This window comes from Arachis stenosperma, chromosome 5 (genome assembly GCF_014773155.1).
Source record: "Arachis stenosperma cultivar V10309 chromosome 5, arast.V10309.gnm1.PFL2, whole genome shotgun sequence".
In the NCBI taxonomy this organism is placed as follows: Eukaryota; Viridiplantae; Streptophyta; class Magnoliopsida; order Fabales; family Fabaceae; genus Arachis; species Arachis stenosperma.
Window position 1 is genome coordinate 141,433,023 of NC_080381.1, and position 20,743 is coordinate 141,453,765.

At 33.4% G+C, this 20,743-nt stretch overlaps 2 protein-coding genes across 2 annotated transcripts; both read left to right on the forward strand.

The window, feature by feature from the left end:
• The first annotated feature begins 6,406 nt into the window (after positions 1–6,406).
• Positions 6,407–8,665, forward strand: LOC130982787 (histone chaperone ASF1). The gene is made up of 2 exons (XM_057906879.1): positions 6,407–7,223; positions 8,373–8,665. Exons 1-2 carry the CDS (start codon positions 6,609–6,611, stop codon positions 8,490–8,492), a joined length of 735 nt encoding a protein of 244 aa, XP_057762862.1. The 5' UTR covers positions 6,407–6,608; the 3' UTR covers positions 8,493–8,665.
• An 8,872-nt stretch (positions 8,666–17,537) lies between these two features.
• Positions 17,538–19,815, forward strand: LOC130982563 (SUN domain-containing protein 4-like). The gene is made up of 4 exons (XM_057906600.1): positions 17,538–17,892; positions 18,107–19,248; positions 19,359–19,444; positions 19,520–19,815. Exons 1-4 carry the CDS (start codon positions 17,739–17,741, stop codon positions 19,764–19,766), a joined length of 1,629 nt encoding a protein of 542 aa, XP_057762583.1. The 5' UTR covers positions 17,538–17,738; the 3' UTR covers positions 19,767–19,815.
• Positions 19,816–20,743: the final 928 nt, after the last annotated feature.

The window sequence follows — 20,743 nt, forward strand, 5'->3', positions numbered from 1 at the left end:
ATCCATCTATACGTAACTTTTGTGAGTGATGCATTTTCTATTTCGTTTTTGATTAACTTCTCTTTCAAGGCTCCTAGTTACAACTTTCTTCAATTATATTACATTAGTAATTTTTTATTTTATTTTTAGAGGTCGTAGCGCCTCGCCACGTCTGGTTTACGTCATAGGTATAAAACTCTGTGTGGTAGGGTGTTACAAACACTAAGTATAATGGTAATAATTATACTTGATTCTTAAAGTTGAACTATACGCTATGATTCCTTTTTTTTAATGTAGATTTCTTGTGAGGAATTGGTCCCTTATGTTTGGGAGTAATCCTGTTTTGGTTCTTAAGGTTTAAAGTGTCATATTTGAATCTAAAAAAGTTTCATTAGCTTCAATGTAGTCTCACCGTGAGGTCAAAGTTATATAATTAATGGAATATCCTGCATAACAGCAGTACAAGAACATGATCGATAATTTGGAGAACAAGTACAAGTTCCAGAGGTATAAAATCAACCGTGGATACATCAATACATTTATTGACCATTCTCTTTAGTTCTATAGAAAATATTTTATTTAAATTATAAGAAGAATGAGAAATAAATATATTGATGCATCCACGGTTGATTTTGTGCCTTTGGAGCTTGTACTTGTTCTACAGATTATCGACCTTGTTATTGTACTGCTGTCATGTAACACATTCCGTTATTTAATTAACTTTGACCTCACAGTGGGACTACATTGAAACTAAATGAAACTTTTTTGGATTCAAATAGAACGTTTTAAACTTTAAGGTCCAAAACAGGATTAGACCCAAACATAGAGGACCAATTTAATACTTTACCCTATTATTTTATTTTGATTTTATTTTTTCTCTTTTGTTTTACCATTTTTTGTATTGCAAGAGCTTTTAGTGGGTATTGCACGATCCTTTGTATTGTTTAATATTTTTTTAATACATAATTTATAAATAAATATTTTTTAGTTAACATTTTGGAATTATCTACAAATTTAATATTGTTTATTTAGTATTTTTTATATTAAAATCTTAAATTTAATAAATATGATGTAAAGAAAATAGGTTATAGGAAAGAAAATGGTATAAACTATTGTAGTTGGTCATTTTTTTTGAGCTTGTGTATGAAATTGCGGCTGTTCAAAATCGTCGCAATTTTTTTAAAAAAACACACATAAATTTGCTGCAGTTCTGTAACCATCAAAAATTATTTTTTAAAATTCGCTTACTAAAAGAGCAGCAGTTGTGCCAGCGGTTCATTAAAACCGCCGCAAAATGAAATCTCCACATCTTAAACCACAACATTTGTGAAACCGTTGGTATGCCGTTTTGCAGCGGGTAAAAATCGTCGCAAATTAAAAAAAACACCGCAATGTTCCTATTCCCTTGTAGAGATGCTGGTGAAGAAGTCTTGCAAACTCTAGCTAAATCGGGATTGCTTAAAAATGTTAAAACTCTGTAAATTTGAGTTTTATGAGCATTGTGTGATGGAAAAGCAAAAGAAAGTAAGATTTGGCGTTGCTATTCATGATGCTCAATGTATTTTGGATTACATGCACTCTGATGTATATGGCCCTTAAAAGACTCCATCTCTTGATGATTGACATTATTTTGTCACTTTTATTGATGATTTCTCTAGACAAGTATGGGTGTATACCATAAATACTAAAGATGAAGTGATTAGAAGTTTTCTAAAATGGAAGGCCAAAGTAAAAAACCTACAAGAAGGAAGATAAAAATTCTCGAATCGAAAAATAATGAAAAATACAAGAGTGATCCATTTCTGGAGATTTGTCAGAAGTATGGAATTACATGCCATTTTACAATAAAAAATACATCACAGCAAGAATGGGGTGGCAAAACGCACGAACAAGACTTTGGTGGAGAAAGTTCGGTGCATATTGTCTAGCGCTGGATTAGGCAGATAATTTTAGACGGAATCTATGAGATATTCATAACATCTTATTAATCGCTTACCATCATCTGCAATCAATGATAAAATATCATTGGAGGTATGGTCTGAAAAACCTGCAACTAATTTTGATTCTTTGCGAGTATTTGGTTTGACTACATATTACCATATAATTGAGTTGGAGAAAGTGAGTTGGAGATACGATACTGTCTCCATCCTTCTATTTAAAGTTTTTAATGCCTTAAGTTTGTCTTTCTCACGATGAGAGTATATTTGTAAGGATTTTGATGCTTAAATTAGTATCAGTCACGAGAGGCATTAAATTAAAGATTATACTTGAATGTACGTATTTAAAATAGTCTTTTACTTGAAATATTTTTTTATGAAATATATTTTTACGAAATACTCTCTTTTTATATTATATTCTTTTTTCCTGTAGATTTATTTATCATTAATATTATAACTTTTTTTTAAGAGTAGAAATAATAGTTATAATAGTGTCACTAAATTTATAAAGTTGAGTGATAAAAAATTAAGTGGATTGATGAAGAATTATTATTGTGGTTTATACTTCTAAGGTATAACATCTTAAAATATAAAGTAATTAACGAGTGGAGTAAAAATAGATTTCAATCAAATCAAAGTTCATGTCTTTAAGGTAGCGTTTGTTTTCAGGTACTGAGACAGAGACTGAGAGACTGAGACTCAGTATTGTGTTTGTTAGTTCAGAGACTGGTACTAAAATTTCTGTCTCTGTCTCCAAAATTTCAGTATTTCAGTACCTCCAAAAAATAGGGACACAGGGGACTGAAATTTTTAGAGATGGAGACTGAAACTTTAATAACATTTTATACCTAAAATACTTTCATTTCAATTAATTAATTCCAATTTTACCCTTTGTGCAAATTAAATTAGAGTTTCATTCTTATTTCAATTCCTGTCTCTCATTTTGCACCAAACAGAATACTGAGATTTGTTTCAATCCCTGTCTCTTAGTCTCTGTCTCTCAGTCTCAGTCTTTCTGTCTCTGTCTCTCCACCAAACGCTACCTAAGAGTTGGATTGGATATATATATATATATATATATATATATATATATATATATATATATATATATATATATTAAAGTGCATTCCGAAGGTAAAAGATATTAATATATTATTCATAAAGACTCACTATAAAGTATTTTTTTATTAAATTCATCTATTTCTTTTTGAAGAGTATCATTTATCGTATTACTCAAGAATCTCCTCCCTAATAATTGATGGTGTAAACATTAACGCAACCATATAATCATCATATTATATAAGGCTTCCTTCATTAACTTTTATAGAAGAATGTTTGATACTCTTCAATATTTAAGAAAACATCTATCAACGTATTTTTTGTTAGTATATTTTAAAAATAACAAAATGATAATTAGATCCTCAAAAATCAATTGAATAGTTCATAAATAAAAAATATCAATTAGATCCTTTATGATAATTAAATAGTAAATATATATATCCTTCTATAAATAGATAGTGCAAAACAAAATAGAATTGTACATGTATTTTGTTATTTATAATTATGTGTGTCTTGCTGTTGTCATATGAGTATAAAAACGATGTAGTTTTGAACAGCAAAGCATCTATTATCTTTTGAGTTTTATAAAATCTTTATCAATTGTGTTTTATTTATACGAATCCTATTAAAATAAATAAAATTTTGCTCTAAAAACTATTATCTACACGATAAAATTTGATAGATAGACACGTCATAGTAATTAATGATATATATAACCATTACCATTAAATTTTACGGGCAAATCACACTATTAAACTAGAGTAGAGGAGAAATTACATGATTCAACTAAAGTAAAAACATGTAGCATGGATCAACCAGGAGCGTGTTTTTAGGTAATTCGAATAAAACCAATTCGAATTACAAACCAACCGTAATTCAAAGTTGATCAATTCAAAATATGCAGGCAAAATTCGTATGTAATTCGAACCTATCTTATTCGAATTATGTATGCAGGTTGACCCAGGGTAATTCAAATTACACTAATTCGAATTATAAGGGATGCAATCGAATTACACTAAAAAACAAAATTATCTAGTATATTGGACCAGCTCAATGTTAATCAGATTTTTTATTTCTATTATAAAATATAAAAAAAATTAATTTTCAAAAAAAATTTATGTTATTTTTTAGGATTTATTTTTTATTGTGTTTTCATAAAATTTGCATAAAATTCACCTATCACATTGACTAAACTTATTTATTTACGTAAAGTTTGTTTATGGACTCAGCAAATTTGTTTACGTTTTAATACGATTTGAATTGTATTAGTATATTTTTATTTTTATTCAATTTAATTTTATTTAAATAATTAGATTTTTAAATTATAAAATTTGTATTAGTTTATAATTTAAATTTAAATAGAATTAATTTAAATTAATAAACAGTCATTTAAAATTTAAATATATATAATTTAAATAAACAACGGTTATTTTTTAAAAAATCGAATAAATATAATTAATCATATAAGTATAATAATACGAATACATACAATTTTATAAATCATTAATTTAAATGATATCTATTTAAATTTTAAATTATAAACTAATACAAATTTTATAATTTAAAAATCTAATTATTTAAATAAAATTAATTTGATTAAAAATAAAAGTATACTAATACAATTCAAATCGTATTAAAACGTAAATAAGTTTGCTGAGTTCATAAACAAACTTTACGTAAATAAATAAGTTTAGTCAATATGATAGGTGAATTTTGTGCAAACTTTATGAAAACACAATAAAAAATTAAATCCTAAAAAATAACATAATTTTTTTTAAATTAATTTTTTTATATTTTATAATAGAAATAAAAGATCTGATTAACATTGAGTTAGTCCAATATACTAGATAATTTTATTTTTCTATTGTAATTCGAATTGCATCTCTTATAATTTGAATTAGTGTAATTCGAATTACCTGGGTCAACCTACATGCATAATTCAAATTAGGTAGATTCGAATTAAGTACAAATTTCTGCTACATATTTCGAATTGATCAACTTCGAATTACTGCTGGTTTGTAATTCGAATTATATAGAAACATGCTTCTAGTTGATCTATGTTATGTTTTGTTTTGATTGAATCATGTAATTTTTTCTCCACTCTGGTTTAATAGTGTGATTTGCCCAAATTTTACGCGATAAATTGATAAAAAGGATATAACGTATTTAGTATTTACTGTTTACTGTTGTGGAGGACTAAACTGGTAATATTTTTCGGTGACTAATTAATCAAAAATTAAAATTTTCAAAGACCTAATTGTCACTTTACTCTTTTAAAAATATCATAAAAATATTTTACTAAAAAAGTTTAAAAAGTTTTTTACATTTTTAAATCAATAAATTAAATATGTCAAAACTTAAAGAAAAGAGCAACGCTAGGGAACCAAAAGGATATTAGCCAAAAACCAGCCAAAATACTTTTGGTGAATTCAAAATCTATACGAGTTAATATATGTGGATGTTTCTTCTGCTAAGTATCATAATGTTTCTTTTTCATGCTAAATGGATATTCTTTTATATATTTTTCGTATTTTTTTGTATTGCAAATGTGAATGTCTCTATTTCTTTAAAAATTTTATTTTTTTTTAAATTTTATAGATATTTAATTATTTTTACTAAAATATAATTGGATGTTTCTTTTGTTAAGTATTAGGATGTTTTTTTCATATTAAATAAATATTTTTTTTATATAACGACGCCGGAGGGACTCCCGTGAATTGGAAAACAAGGTCTGCCATTGCCCTTGGCGCTGCTCGTGGGGTTGCATGCCTATATTCACACGGACCAACATCCTCGTATGGAAACATCAAATCCTCAAATATCCTTCTCACCAAATCATTTGAAGCTCGTGTCTCCGACTTTGGCCTTGCTCATCTTGCTCTCCCGACCGTCACACCCAACTGTATTTCCGGTTATCGTGCCCTAGAGGTCGCTGATTCTCGCAAAGTATCACAAAAGGCAGACGTCTACAGCTTTGGTATACTGCTCTTGGAACTCCTAACGGAGAAGGTGGCTCCCACTCATTCCTCACTTAATGAAAATAGGTTTACCTGGAGAGCATAGAAGTCGTCGGCGCTTCCAGCAGTATTGGCAAGAGAGAGATCTGTGTGTGATTGTTGGAGGTGGGTAGGTTAATGTGAGAGAGAAGAGAAAGACTTTTATAGGTTTTAATTAAGTTTACCTAATTAATTTTAAATTTTTTAAATTTTGAATTTAAAAAATTTAAAATTAATTATTAATATAAATTAATGTGATTTTGTTTAGTTTTTGGCCGATCCCCTTTTGGTTCAACGTACTTTTCCTAATTGTCATTATGCTATTAAAATGTTTTTCTAAAAATATTAATACTCAAAATTACAGATGTGAATAAATTTATAACCGTGTTGCTGGCGGAAGTCGTATTAATTTAATGAATGAATTAAATCCGCATAGCCTCCTACTTTGGCAGTGTGGAAATATTGGTACTTAGGGTTAGGGCTGTGTCATGGATGAGCGCGGTGTTGGGACTTATTATTATTATTGAATTTTGCATTTGAGTTGCACTTGGGAATTGGGATTGCAAATTTGGGATTCTTTTCTTCCTTTTTCGCATTTCATTTCTATCTTCTTCTTCCCTTCCCATATACCCTTTCTATGGATCCTCAAGCTGAAGCTATGGAGTGGGAGTTGCTTCACCACGGCGCTGATGTTGATGATGATAACGATCAGGACTTGGGCCCGCAGCTGGAGGATTCGGCCCTGATCAGGCCCAATCACTTCTCCATCCAGCCTCCTACTCCCGTTGCCGTCAGCTGCAATTCATCGTCTTCCTCTACCGATCCCAACGAAGTGGATCGCAACTTCGACGACACCTACCTCGCCGATCAGCTCTATCCCCAATTCTTACTCTCCAACCACTCTCCCTCTTCTGCTTCCTCTTCCACTCTCCAACCGCTCCCCGATAATAACGACTCGGACTCCGATTCCGATGCGAAGACCGAGGCTCACGTGAATAAGGAGGAGGATGAGGAGGAGCAACAAGGGAAGGAGATAGCCAAAGAGGAGGAGGAGGAGACGAGAGTTGCGTGGTGGAAGGTTCCTTTGGAGGTGTTCAAGTATTGGGTGGTGAGGGTCAGCCCTATCCCCGCCTGGTCTCTCTCTGTGGCTGCAGCTGCTGCCTTCTTCGGACTCGTAATCCTCGGAAGGAGGCTCTACAAGATGAAGCGCAAGACCCAATCCTTGAAGCTCAACGTCGCTCTCGACGATAAGGTCATCACTTTCTTATACCTTCCTAATACTCAAATTTCAATTCCAAATGCTTTCTCGCTTCTTCATTCTATTATGTTTCTTCTATCCTCAAATTATCTGCTATCCAATACAAAATAAAACTGCAATAAATGTGTAAGTTAGCACTGCCCTGCCCCCCACGTACATAGTAGCATTGGCTAAAACGTTCATGTTGAGTTTGCACATCCCATTTTATCTTTTATGTATTTAGTTAAAGGAGCTGGATGCTAACATCTTGCATTTCAACTTTGTTTTGTTTTCAATCTGGTGTCTCTGCCTTTTTGACATTTTTCTTTTGCTTTTATTCATCCATGTTCCCATAATATATTAGATGGTAGCTATTAGATGGTAGCTATTGTACATAAAATTGTTAATGAACAGCACAGCCTACCATATTTGGTTGCCCCTACTCCCTTATATTCGTTCTGCTCTGCATATAGATGATCGAATCATTTTACTGCTCCTTTTAGCATGTGGACCAACTTTAGTGTAGAGCTATCCATGCTTGTTTCACTGCATTGCATAATCATTTAAAAAATATGCTGGGCGGAGATTAAAGAAGGAAAACATTCATAGTGCATGGCTTCAAACTATGGTTCTGTATTGTGTTTGTTCAAATTTAAGATCCTTGATTTGTGGAATAAAACATACTTAAGTATTTAGTTGGCAATTTAAATTGATATTTGTATTTATAATGTCCCATCCAATATTCCTAATAGGTGGTATTGTCATTATTGTGAAATGTAAGCTGTGTGTTTACTGTGGTTTTGATTTCTTCAAGTATTATAAAATCAGTTGTGGCACATGAGAAAATAGATTCAGAAACTGATGTGCATTTTCCCCTAGTCTACCAGACTTATTTGTTTGGAATTCACCTTCAATAATAAGGAAGTGATCCTACTGTAATTTCATGAAAAACATTATTATCCGCCTGTCTAGTGATTCTAAACCACTACTATCATGTTTGTGAGCATCTTTTTGGGGTTTCTTCTGTTGTTGAGGATTGGAACTGGTTGAGCAATTATGTGAAGGAGCATATATCAGCGTGGTTTTGTTTTGTTTTGTTAATTGCTTATCTGTTGTATTGTTTGGCAAATATGGTGACACTGGCAATGTTGACAACATTTGCAGAAGGCATCTCAGCTGATGGGTCGTGTTGCACGTCTTAACGAAGCGTTCTCAGTTGTGAGACGTGTTCCCATAGTACGACCATCACTTCCGGCCCCTAGTGTCACTCTGAGTATCAGATGAAGAATTTGACAATACTTAAATTGCAAGTAGTGTGAAATACAATAATGATTGTAATATTATAAAAATCCTTTTGTTACAAAGCATGTATCTATTCTATTATGTGTGTGGGTGTTGAACTTACGAAGCTTTTCAGTGGCTTCTTGTATATGACATCATACTCAAATATTAATTTTCATGTCCTGTCCTGCCTATATATTTCTGCTGCTGCATTTCTCTCTCTCTCTCTCCCCCCCCCCCCCCCCCCCCAAAAAAAAAAAAACACCCACCCCCACTTAATAGGTTAAAGTGTACGAGAATCTGGGGTTTGGATAGTTTCATTTTCATTTATTATAACTCAGGCAAACCAAACTTAGTTTTTAAACTGAACACCGAAATATATATATATATTGATCAGATTTTACCTTGGTGTACTTATATGTTATATGAGATCTTATATGTTATATATTATTGGAAGTTTTCAAGTATATCCGTATGCTGGATTAAGATTAATGGTTAAAAATCATTAAAATACTGATGTACTAGTATATTTAAAAGTTTTTCTATATTATATAGAGAAATGTTATTTGTATGCCAAAATCAACTATTAAAATCAGTTACTAATGTATTTATGTATAAATATATATGGTTTAATTTATTTTTCATAATATATTTATATTTCAGTATATATTTTATTAACTAATTTTGGTGACTAATTTTAGTGGACACGTGATATAATCTTATTTGATGTAATCCAAATCCAGATTATAGTTGCTTTACTCGTCCATTTTGTCACCGTGATTGATTTTAACCATTTAGAGACTCGTATATGTAGTAGGTCATTTGATCTACGCCAATACTGCGTGGACAATGTGAGGTGTTTTTTTTTTTTTTTTTTGGTCTAGGACAATGTGAGGTGTTAAGTAACACAAGATGATCAGCAATGAGAGCTGTAAGTGACGCGAGATGCTTTATTAGAAAGTTCTGGGCTTTTGGGTATTGGTTTGGGTCTGTTTATCTGACCCGGCCCGTCCAGAAAAAGGAATTAATATAAAAGATTTTGATCCTCTAAATTTTAAATTTTTATTTTAATTTTAAAGGATAAAATATAATCTATTATCTTTAAAAGGTGTTTTTTATATTTATTTTTAGTCTTATTTATAAAATAAATGATGAAAAATTATACTTTATCTTCTAAAATAAAATTTAAAATTTAAAGACCCAAATCCTAATATGAATATATTTGTATTGGTAACATGTGGCAAATCTTACGTGTTGAATTTGCCATGTCCCATGTAATGTCTAGTTCTAGATCTATCAATCCTCTAGATTCGACACATATGCTATACTAAATGTGCCATATGACCAGTTATGTGTTACTTAACAACACACATCAAGGATAAAATAAAATGACCCAAAATCATTCCGGCGGTGGTCAAGTCAACGAATAGAAACCTTGCTAGTTAGGCATCTCATACTTAGTAGTTAGTACTTAGTATAGGTGGAAATGGGTCGAACAATGTCGACTCTTAATTTTAAGGAGTCTGGTTATGTTATAAATAAAAAATAGAATTATTTATTTTTCTGAATTTTCAGATTTGTATTTTTAAAATTTTGAATTTTATTTTAAAAGATAAAATAAAATTTATTATTATTTATTTCATAGATAAGATTAAAAAATATATAAAAAAATATTTAATGGTAAGAAATCTCACTTTATTTTTTAATATAAAAATCTAAAATTTAAAAGATTCAAATTCATAAATAAATGATTTAAATTTAAGTCTATTATTTTTTATAAGTTTTTTTTTTATGTTAGAATCCAATCTATTTAAAGCCTGAATCCACAAATTTATTTAAAAAACTTGTTTCATGAATTATAATTTAAAATAATAAATTTAAAATTTTTAAATTAACATTAAATATATTTTAAAATTTATAATTTATAATTTATAAAATATAATTTATTTATATATCAATGATTAGTTACCTATTATAATTATAATTATATTTATAATTCATATTTTTTCTTTGAATAAAAAAACTATAATGTTAACTAAGTTAATTTTAATATTTTTGTCACGATAAAGACTTAATTACAAAATTTGATTCGGTATAAAAGTTAAACTAAAAAAATATATAATAAAAACTTAATTAAAAATTCGATAAAATTAGAGAGACTAGCATGATAATTATTCTTTTTCATAGAGAATGCTTGTGATTTCCTTTTTCATTTCTAAAACAACTTGGCTAATAGGACAACTTTAGTTATTAATTCAATTTTTTTAGTCTAATAATCTAACAATATATTTTATTCTATATATTTAAATATTGATGACTAATTAATAATAAAAAGAGTAAAGTACCATTTCTACCCACGAAAGTTGAAAACGCCGACAAATCTACCCACGAAAGAAAGAAACTACCAAATGTAACCATCAATCGTGAGATCCGTGGGACGAAACTAACCAAGCCTTGTTCCGGCGTTGACTCCGTTAGTAACGCTACCTACGTGGCTATTCACGGCGTGACATGGCTTGGGGAGCTTCACACGTGGATTGCTGAGTTGTATGACCGTTATACTATATCCTTAACTCCAGAATTCCCAAATTCAAACCTTGTTCCATAACTAACCCTAAATTCACAAAAATCTTGGAAATTATAGCAATGTCGAGGAGAAGACTCTTTACTCCACCTTCGAACGGCGGTGGTAGTGTGTCTGCAAGCTCAATTTCGAAGAGGGTGCATGATAGGAAGTTCAATGGCAGATGTTACTGTGGGTTGGGGGTGACGCAGTTACAGTCAGGAACGGTGATGAATCCTGGGAGGTGGTTCGTCCGTTGTCCCAATTGGAAGGTAACCCGTTCTACACCCTGTTCTATGTGAGCTGAGTGTGAGTCTGATTTTAGTTTTTTTTGCCATGGATAGAACTCGGACTGCAACTTCTTTGAATGGGTAGACGAAATCGAAGGGAAGTGGGAGGGTCTGAGACGAGGATTGTCAGAAAGAAATGTGCAGGAAAACGTTAATGAGGCTGAGGCTGAAGTGAAGATGCTGATGATGTTAGGGAGGTTTGAAGCTGAAGTTAGTCAACTTAGGGTTTGGGTTGTGATTATGTCAATGGTGGTGGTGTGTAACATTGTCTGTACTTTGTATCTGATTCTTAGGAGGTTTTGAGCCTATGTAGTTGTTAGTGTTATTTAAGGACAAAAATACCCATGTTCGATTCTGAATATGTCATTTGTAGACAGTTGGAATTCAGAAAATGTCAACCAGAGTGATATCATATATGTAACTTGCAGATGTTATCTATTACTAATTGCAATCGTTGTTTACTTTCTACTCAAAAATAACATGAAATACAAGCAAAATAACCTGATAAGTATGTAGAAATTGAGTTACTTAATTGTTCAAGTTATAGGTATGAGCTATCAACAACGAGTATGCACCCATACCGAAAATCAAAACATAAGCAATTGAAGCTAAAGTATTTGACATATCCATCAAAAGTAAAATAAACTGCCATGGATAGTACAAAAAAGAACATAATCTTCCTTCAAGGATTTGGTGTGGAGTTGCTGCTTCCGCTTGACCCTTCCTTCAAGTGTGCAGTGGTGGACCTCAAAATTCGAGATGGACGGAAGGCAGGCTGCGGCCACCTACTTGAAGTTGCTCCTTTCACTGTGGGAGTTGGCATGAATTCCATGAACCTGGAAGTAGTGCCCTTGGAGGCAGCTAGCATGGTTTAAGGTGTCACAGTGGGTGGCACATCAGATGGCAGAGGTGATGCACTACTAGTGGTTGTTGTTGCTGGAGCAGACTGTGGTTGCTGAGTAGTTGGTGGTGGTCTTCGTAGATTCTTCTTCTTCTTTGGTGGCTTGTTTACAGTTGGTGGCCTAGTTGAAGGATACCTCATTGGATTAGGAACTGGTTGAGGAGCTGGGTTGGTTTCCTATAAGAGTAGACACACATGAGTGGGTTGATAAAACAGCAGTTGTAAGGAGTTTTCATAACTTAATTAGTACACTTACAGGTGGTGGCTGAAATGCTGCTGCTTCAGCAGCTTCAACAGCTTCGAGAGTTTCCTCCCAAAACATCTCCTCCATTCTGGCCGCATCCTCCTCATTATCTTCAGCAGCTGAGTGTGGAGTTGAAGTTTGTCCCCCACCACTCCCAGCCATTGCCTCCTTCTTCTTGGAACAGCTACGACTGTTGTGTCCAGTCTGCAATATATTTAACATGAAATAAACATGGAGCATTGAAAGCACAATTAATGAAACCAAATGAAATAAGGTTTACCTTCAGGCAGTACTTGCAGGTGATGGGACCATACTTTCTTGGGGCCCTATGAGGATCTGGGATAGGATCTTTTGGGGCGTCGTTCTTTTTGTCTCTTTTCAATTTTGGCCTCCCAATCTGCTTCTTGTATACTGGGGGCAATATTGGAGGTAGATCAACATGCTGCCAATATTCTTGACTAGGAACCGGCTGTATGACGAACTCGTATGTGCTATTATACGCCCCCATAGAGAGCCAGTTGTGAGCATGTTCCTCTGGCCTCCTATTCTGGTATCCAAGGGCAGCACATGCATGCCTGCACGGCAAGCCAGTCAGTTGCCAAAACCTGCAGGAACAAGTCCTCTTTCCTATATCCACCATAACCTTATGTGGCAGGCACTGTACTTCATACACATTACCAGGATCATCTCCGGTGGGAAAAGGCCGCCACTTGTTGCTCTCCCTTTTCTCTTTTTCCAGCCTACTCTGCTGCACAGGAGTGATTACTCCATTATATCCCACCAACGCCTTCTTGTTTCTTGCAATTATGCTCATCATATAACACCTTACCTCTTCCAGCATAGTTATAATAGGCTTCCCTCTCATTTTCTTTATCCTAGAGTTGAATGATTCACAATTGTTGTTCGTGTAGTTGTCAGACTTTGGGTATTCACTGAAACCACTCCTACTCCATTGACTTGGAGGGATCCTGTTTAGATAATTCCAAGCATGGGGATTAACCCGTTTGATCCTATCCAGTACGGCATTGAACTCTTGGGAGGTTGTGACCTTGGCACATCTCCACATAGCAATTTTTAATTCTGTATCCCCCACTGTTTTCTAAAGTTCTGCCATATGTGCATAGCACAAAATCTGTGATGTGCTCCTGGATTCACTTCACGCATAGCAGGGATGAGGCCCTAGATGAGAAAAGCAACACAATTATATCAATATACCATATGAAGGTTAGTAACTATGACAGCAAGAGGTATGCATGATATACCATATGAAACTAAAAGTGAACACATACACATAGCACACGATTTCAGCCCTTACCTTCTGCATGTCTGACATGAAGTTGATTCCATTGATTACAGCGTCACCTAAGTCTTCTTGTAGGAGTTCGAGAAACCACTTCCAACTATCCTTGCATTCACACTCTACAACAGCATACGATATAGGGTATATGTGGTTATTGGCATCATGGCCAATTGCAGTCAACAACTGGCCAGGGTAGTATCCCTTTAGAAAAGTTCCATCTAACCCTATAAAGGGCCTGCAGCCACTCGAAAAACCCTTTTTACACCCTTCCAAGCATATATATATCCTTTTGAACTTATGCCCAGTCCCTTCAACAAAATCAGTACTAATCCTTACAGTGGAGCCAGGGTTGGTCCTCATAATTTCATTAGCATAGTTCCTAAGAACTGCATACTGAGCTATTTCTGAGCCCTCTATTCGTTCTTTGGCCTTCACCATGGCCCTGTATATCTTCCTTTCGTTCACAATCACGTCATACTCCTTTTTGAAAAAATCTTGTGCCTGCCTTTGAGTCATGTCTGGATGATCACGGATCTTGTCCTCAAGCTCCTCTACAACCCATTTACCATCTGTAGATTTATTCTTATTAACTCTGATGCAGGTATGCTCATTCACAAACGTTTTCACCTGAAAGCTTAATGGAAATGACCGTTTTGCACAGTATATCTGCCACGGACAACTCTCATCATAGCATATGGCCTTGCACCTAGTTGAATCCACTCTTGGAAAGAATATGCTTCGGCCTAAGTTGATGTTAAACTTCCTAACTGCCTTCTTGAAATGGTCCAGATTCTCAAACTCCATGCCAACCTCCAACCTTACTTCCCTTACTGGAGCATCTGGATTCGCTTGAGGAAATGCTGCATGCTGACTGTCTTCATCATCACTTGCAATAGAATCCAGCTCCTCCGACTCGTAACAATGCATCCCTGCATTTGCATCTGACATAAGTTCACCCTCCACAGGTATAAAAAATGAAGGATGCTTGGTTGGATCCTGATTAGGTATGAATGTTTGCCCTGAAGGTGGAGGCCTGACTGTTGATCTTCTCTTCCTCTTCTTTTGACTACCACCACCCACATCTGGATTTATATCTACTCCGGGCTGTGAACTGCTGGGTTGACTACCACTACCGACTGTTCCCTTTTCATTTTGAATGCTCTGCTCCTGAGACTCTTGTTCTTGACAAGGCTGTGGAATGTACTGTGTGAAAATCTCAACAGATTCAGCAGGCCCTTGATCAACAGTTGGAGCCACTGACTCCGCTGATACTGAAATTTGGTGTCCAGTTTCTTCACTTGCAGCTGATAGATTTGGTTGTTCAGGATGTGGAGGAGTCCTCACCACCTACTGAGACGGCGGTAAGTTGGTTTCATTGGGTGCATCTGAGAGCCGAACGATTCTTGGTGCCTCATCAAATGTTACCTTAGGTGAATGGCTGGGTATATTTGCTTGATCATGGCTTAAATCTGGTTGTTGTGTGTTCGTTGTGGTATGATGGAAATCTTGATCTATCGGATCATCCCCTGTTTCAGCATTCGGTCCATGCACACCTCCTACATTCTCACTCAATTTCACCACTCTATTTCTCTTCTTCTTTGGGGTTGGGGTCCTCTTAACACAAATCTTGGTTCTGTGCTTGACTGGGGTCCTATTAACATGTAATATCTCAACCTCTGGTTCAGGCTCATTGTTTTCTTCTACAAACTCAGGAATGTCAATTGGATGATCAGTGAACACCTCAACTCTCTTCCCATTAGCAATGGCTGCTTCGTACATAGTCACCACATCCATGTCTAGTCTAAGCAACTTCAACCCACCGTCCAACTCCTTCCCAGGTTCAAGCCAGTAAATCTCGCTCACATCATTGTACCCTATGTCCTTTACTAAGTCAGTCAGGAAGAACTTATTAAGAGTATCCACATTCACTCTTTCAATTTCTGTTTTCTCACCTCCAACATATGCCAGTTTCCCATCATCACCCTTCACAAATTTTCCTCTGTGACTAATGACTAACGTAATGTGGATAGTTGCCATCTGCAAATACACATACACAGAAAACAAAACCAATTCACAACCACATCATACCCACTACAAAGACACCCTAATAAAAAATCATAAATTCACAACCATGCACCGAAAATCCAGGAAAATATTACAGAGATTTCAAAGGTTAGTACTTACCTATGGATGACATCACCGAACTCCAGAAGCTAACACGATCCACAACAACAACCACCCTCTCTTCAACACGAAGATTATCGTCGGCACCGGAGATTTTCTGTGAATGGAGAAGATCAACAGTTTCTTCTTAGGGCTCTACCCTCTGTTCTGTGAAACGCGCGAAGACTTGTACCTTTCATAACTCTTCAATTCTAATTTCCTTTTTTTTTCTAAAAAAATTAAAATTTGGAAAAACATTTATATTTTTATATAATTATAATTATAAAATCCACGTGTGAAGCTCCCCAAGCCATGTCACGCCGTGAATAGCCACGTAGGTAGCGTTATTAACGGAGTCAACGCCGGAACAAGGCTTGGTTAGTTTCGTCCCACGGATCTCACGATTGATGGTTACATTTGGTAGTTTCTTTCTTTCGTGGGTAGATTTGTCAGCGTTTTCAACTTTCGTGGGTAGAAATGGTACTTTACTCTAAAATAAATAAATAAATAACATTTTAAACATAAAATATTTATTAAATAATAATATATGAATAATATAAAAATATATAACAAATTGAACATGTTATAAGTATAATTGTAAATATAATAATAAAATAATAATATTATAGCACATTGTGCAGTTCGGATGGATTGGATCAGTTATGAAAAGTAAATCTGAAATTCGACAACGGTTTGCAAAGGATAGAATCCGATCAAATCCAAATGAATACGATTTTTATCGGTTTTTAGTTTGAATTGAATTGAACGGTTTTAATTTAGATCGATTTAGATTTAAAAACCCCTATTAAATATTGTACCATACTTACTAGGAATGTTATGTTTGAAAAAATTAATGTCATAAAATGGATGTTAAATATATCCTTTGACTTTTTTATAATTAGAAAATTTATTAAAATTCATGAATGTATATTAGAATTTATTCAAGTGATAGAATTTACAATATTTGGCTACAAATTTTTTAGTTGTATTTAGAAAGGTAAAATATTAAAGAAATGGGTTGTACAGTTACAGTAAGAGGATTTGAAGTAAATTATTTGGTGAAGATATTTAAATTGTATGATAATAAAAGTATGAAAGAATGAAAAAAAAAAGATAAAGAATATTGTATTTTATATTTTTTGATCGATTAAAAAATTATAAAAATAAAACTAAATATATATAAAATATTGACTACAAAAATAAAAATAAATAAAAATAAGATAAAAATAAATAAAAAATATTAAATAAAAATAAGATAATAAATAAAAAAGATAAAAATTTAATATATATGATTATTATTAAAACGAAGGAAAAGTGAATTAAGTAGAAAAAATAATGTTCGCATAATCTTTTGTGTATATATATTATAGTATTATTTTTTATATTTTATATTTTTTAATTATATATTAAATTTATTTATAATATATATTTGATATTTTAAAATATATATTGTTTACGGTGGTAACGAAGGATTAATCGAAGTGTGTGTAAGAATTTATCTATAGTCATCAGTTAATAAATTGCATTCGAAGCTCCTACACTTGTGAGACATAAAAGGGTGGTAACGCTTGGAATGGAATACAGGGGAGAGAGATAGAGAGTCTTGTTTTGAATTTAAAAACGCTATAATTCTGTTTATGTGTTTCCGTTGATGACACTCGACAACCTGGACACACTTTACACGCCCTCTCTTGCTTCGATGATGATGATCCCCAAACTAGAATTCAATTGAGATCCTCAACGCTTTTCAGCACACAGAGCAGTGAATTGGATTGGTGTGCAAGTGCAATGCAGAGATCTCGCAAAGCTCTTCTTCAAAGAAGGGCTAAAACCTGCAGAAGCTATCTCTATAAACTGTCTATGTCCTTGGTTTTTGTTTTGTGGGGACTGATTTTCCTCTACAGCTTGTGGATAAGTCGAAGCCATGGTTACACAGCTACAGGTATACCTTTTCGATTTCATTTTATCCATTCTCAATCTTGTCACGTGAGTTGCCCTGTATGTTCACAATTGTAAAGCATTTGTGCTCCACTTCCCACTGTTAACTCGATTTAGATTTGAGAATGAAAAGATTTTGTTGCTTTTTGACCACCCATCTAAAGTCAATTGTTTAGAGTCCTGAAACCTGTCTGTCATGGCCTTATTTGTTTGTGCAGATGCAGATGGATCTGGAGAACTCCCAGTTGCTGTATCAAATGGCAACAAAGAAGAGGACACATACTGCAAGATTAAAGAAACAGATGCTCACGTTTCCGTTGAGGATTTGTCACTTCTCAGTGGAGAAAGCTTAAGTTCTGTTAAACCCGGTGATAAGCAAACTAGAGAAGAAGATGAAGCTGAGAGATCTGAATATGAGTCTGATATGCTTAAGCCTCTTGGTCTTGATGAATTCAAGAGCAGGGCAATCAGTTCCAAAATCAAGTTAGGTACTGGTCCCTCCGGAAATGTGATCCACAGAGTAGAGCCCGGTGGTGCAGAATACAATTTTGCTTCCGCATCAAAGGGGGCTAAAGTTCTAGCTTCTAATAAAGAAGCCAAGGGTGCCGCTAATATCTTAACCAGAGACAAAGACAAATATCTTCGAAATCCTTGTTCTGCAGAAGACAAATTTGTCATCATCGAACTTTCAGAAGAAACATTGGTTGGTACAATAGAAATAGCTAATTTCGAGCATCATTCCTCCAATTTGAAAACTTTTGAATTGCGTGCAAGTTTGGTGTATCCAACAGATGTTTGGGTATTCCTTGGGAATTTTACTGCCTCAAATGTGAAGCAGGCCCAAAGGTTTGTTCTTCATGAGCCGAAATGGGTGAGGTACCTGAATTTGAACCTCCAGAGCCACTATGGTTCAGAATTTTACTGCACTCTAAGTGTGATTGAAGTTTATGGTGTGGATGCAGTGGAGAGGATGCTGGAGGACTTGATACATGCTCCAGATAACCCATTTTCATCCGGTGAAGACAAGAGAGCTGCTGAGGAAGATGATGTTGGCCAAATTAATTTTGGAGGAGCCAATTCTGAAGTGTCTTCTGTAAACCAGGAGGCTGTTCCTGATCCAGTTGAAGAAATCCGCCAACAAGTTGGCAGGATGCCGGGGGATACTGTGCTCAAGATTTTGATGCAGAAAGTTCGTTTTCTAGATTTGAACTTGTCTGTTTTGGAGCAGTACATGGAGGAATTGAATTCTAGATATGTCAATATTTTCAAAGTATACAGCAAGAACATTGCAGAAAAGGATATACCTATACAAATGATTAGAGATGACATTAGGAATTTCCTTCACCGGCAGGATGCTATGGTATTGTACTATCTACACATGCTTGCTATGTTTGTTTATTAGTTATACAACACCAGTGCAACTGCATGTCTCCTTTCTGTTTATTTTAACAACAAATTGTGGCCTTGCAGATGAAACATGCTAGAGACTTAGATTCTTGGATGTCCCATATCTCCAGGCAGTTGGATCATGTACGTAGGGACAATGCTGTTCTGAGGTGAGAGCTGAAGAGACTCCCTTTGTTTTTCTACTCTTGGCTTTTGATTGTTAATTATTTTCTTCATTGATGCAGGTCTGAGGTTGAGAACGTCCGGGAGAATCAAGAATATTTGGAAAACAAGGGTGTGGTTGTGTTTCTTGTCTCTGCTATTTTTTCATTGCTTGCTATCTTGCGGCTGTTTCTGGATACGGCAATGAGCATATACCGAACACTAAGTTATCAAAAAACAAATAATTCCAGGAAATTTTGTGAAGCTAGCTCTCCCTGGTTGCTCCTATTATTGACTTGTACCATTATTATTTTTATATTAACTATATGATGAGTCCAATCTTGAGCAAATCTCAGTTATCAAGGGTTGTTTTGATGTGCTTTCTAGAGCAAATCTCTTTTTAAGTGATATTTAAAAAATAAATTGAAAATTTTATATGAAAGTATTGTTTAGAAACAATAATATAAAAAGTCTTTTAATTATATCAAAATGTCTCTTTTTTAAAATAAAAAAATCGCTTGTTAAATATGCAAATTTTAGGTTTAAAAAAGGATATTTATTTCAAAAATTTCTTTTATTTTTACTTTTATTTTCTTAAAAAATGGCCAGACATATCAAAAATAAAAAATAAGACTTTCTCTTATAATTTAATGGAACCCAAACACAATTAAATCTCCCCCCTCTCCCCCTTTCTTCTTTCTTCTAGGCACTTTTTGTTCGGAGTAATTCTATATTTAGACTTGGTTTGGTAAAGTTTTAAATTTTTAAAAGTAGCTTATAAACATTGTCTTTTAAAATAGAGTTGCAACACTCGTGTTTGTTAAAATCAAATTAAAAATAACTTTTAATAAGTACAACCATTATAATTGTATTTGTTAAAACAACTTTTAAAACTTAAAAAAATTATAATAAATATGTTTATAACAAAGAATAATTTTTTTTTCAAATTCTTTAAAATTTTATATAATATTTTAAAATAAAATAATTTTAAAATAAAAAATTATTTTACATATCGACTCATTTTTACAAATTACAAAAAATGAGACACATATCTCAAATAAATTACTCTTATGATTATATATCTATATTTACATATGTATATGTATGTTGTTATTATAATTTTGACTAATGTTCATGCAAGAAAAATTTTATGATTAGTTTTCATAAACCAAGTCAACCTCTTCACATTTCAAAGAACAGATAAAAAATAAACAAATATCATAAATCTACTGAAAAAATACAAAAACAACGCACCAAAAAATAATATAAATAGATAGAAGTTTATACCTAATATGTGAAAGATATGT

What these genes read in the sequence shown, in the direction of transcription:
- LOC130982563 (XM_057906600.1), top strand. Translation starts at nt 17,739, where the DNA reads ATGCAGAGATCTCGCAAAGCTCTTCTTCAAAGAAGGGCTAAAACCTGC. An exon ending in CCATGGTTACACAGCTACAG is followed by an intron (nt 17,893 to 18,106) that starts GTATACCTTTTC and finishes TTGTTTGTGCAG; the next exon opens with ATGCAGATGGATCTGGAGAA. An exon ending in AGGGACAATGCTGTTCTGAG is followed by an intron (nt 19,445 to 19,519) that starts GTGAGAGCTGAA and finishes TCATTGATGCAG; the next exon opens with GTCTGAGGTTGAGAACGTCC.
- LOC130982787 (XM_057906879.1), top strand. Translation starts at nt 6,609, where the DNA reads ATGGATCCTCAAGCTGAAGCTATGGAGTGGGAGTTGCTTCACCACGGC. An exon ending in ACGTCGCTCTCGACGATAAG is followed by an intron (nt 7,224 to 8,372) that starts GTCATCACTTTC and finishes CAACATTTGCAG; the next exon opens with AAGGCATCTCAGCTGATGGG.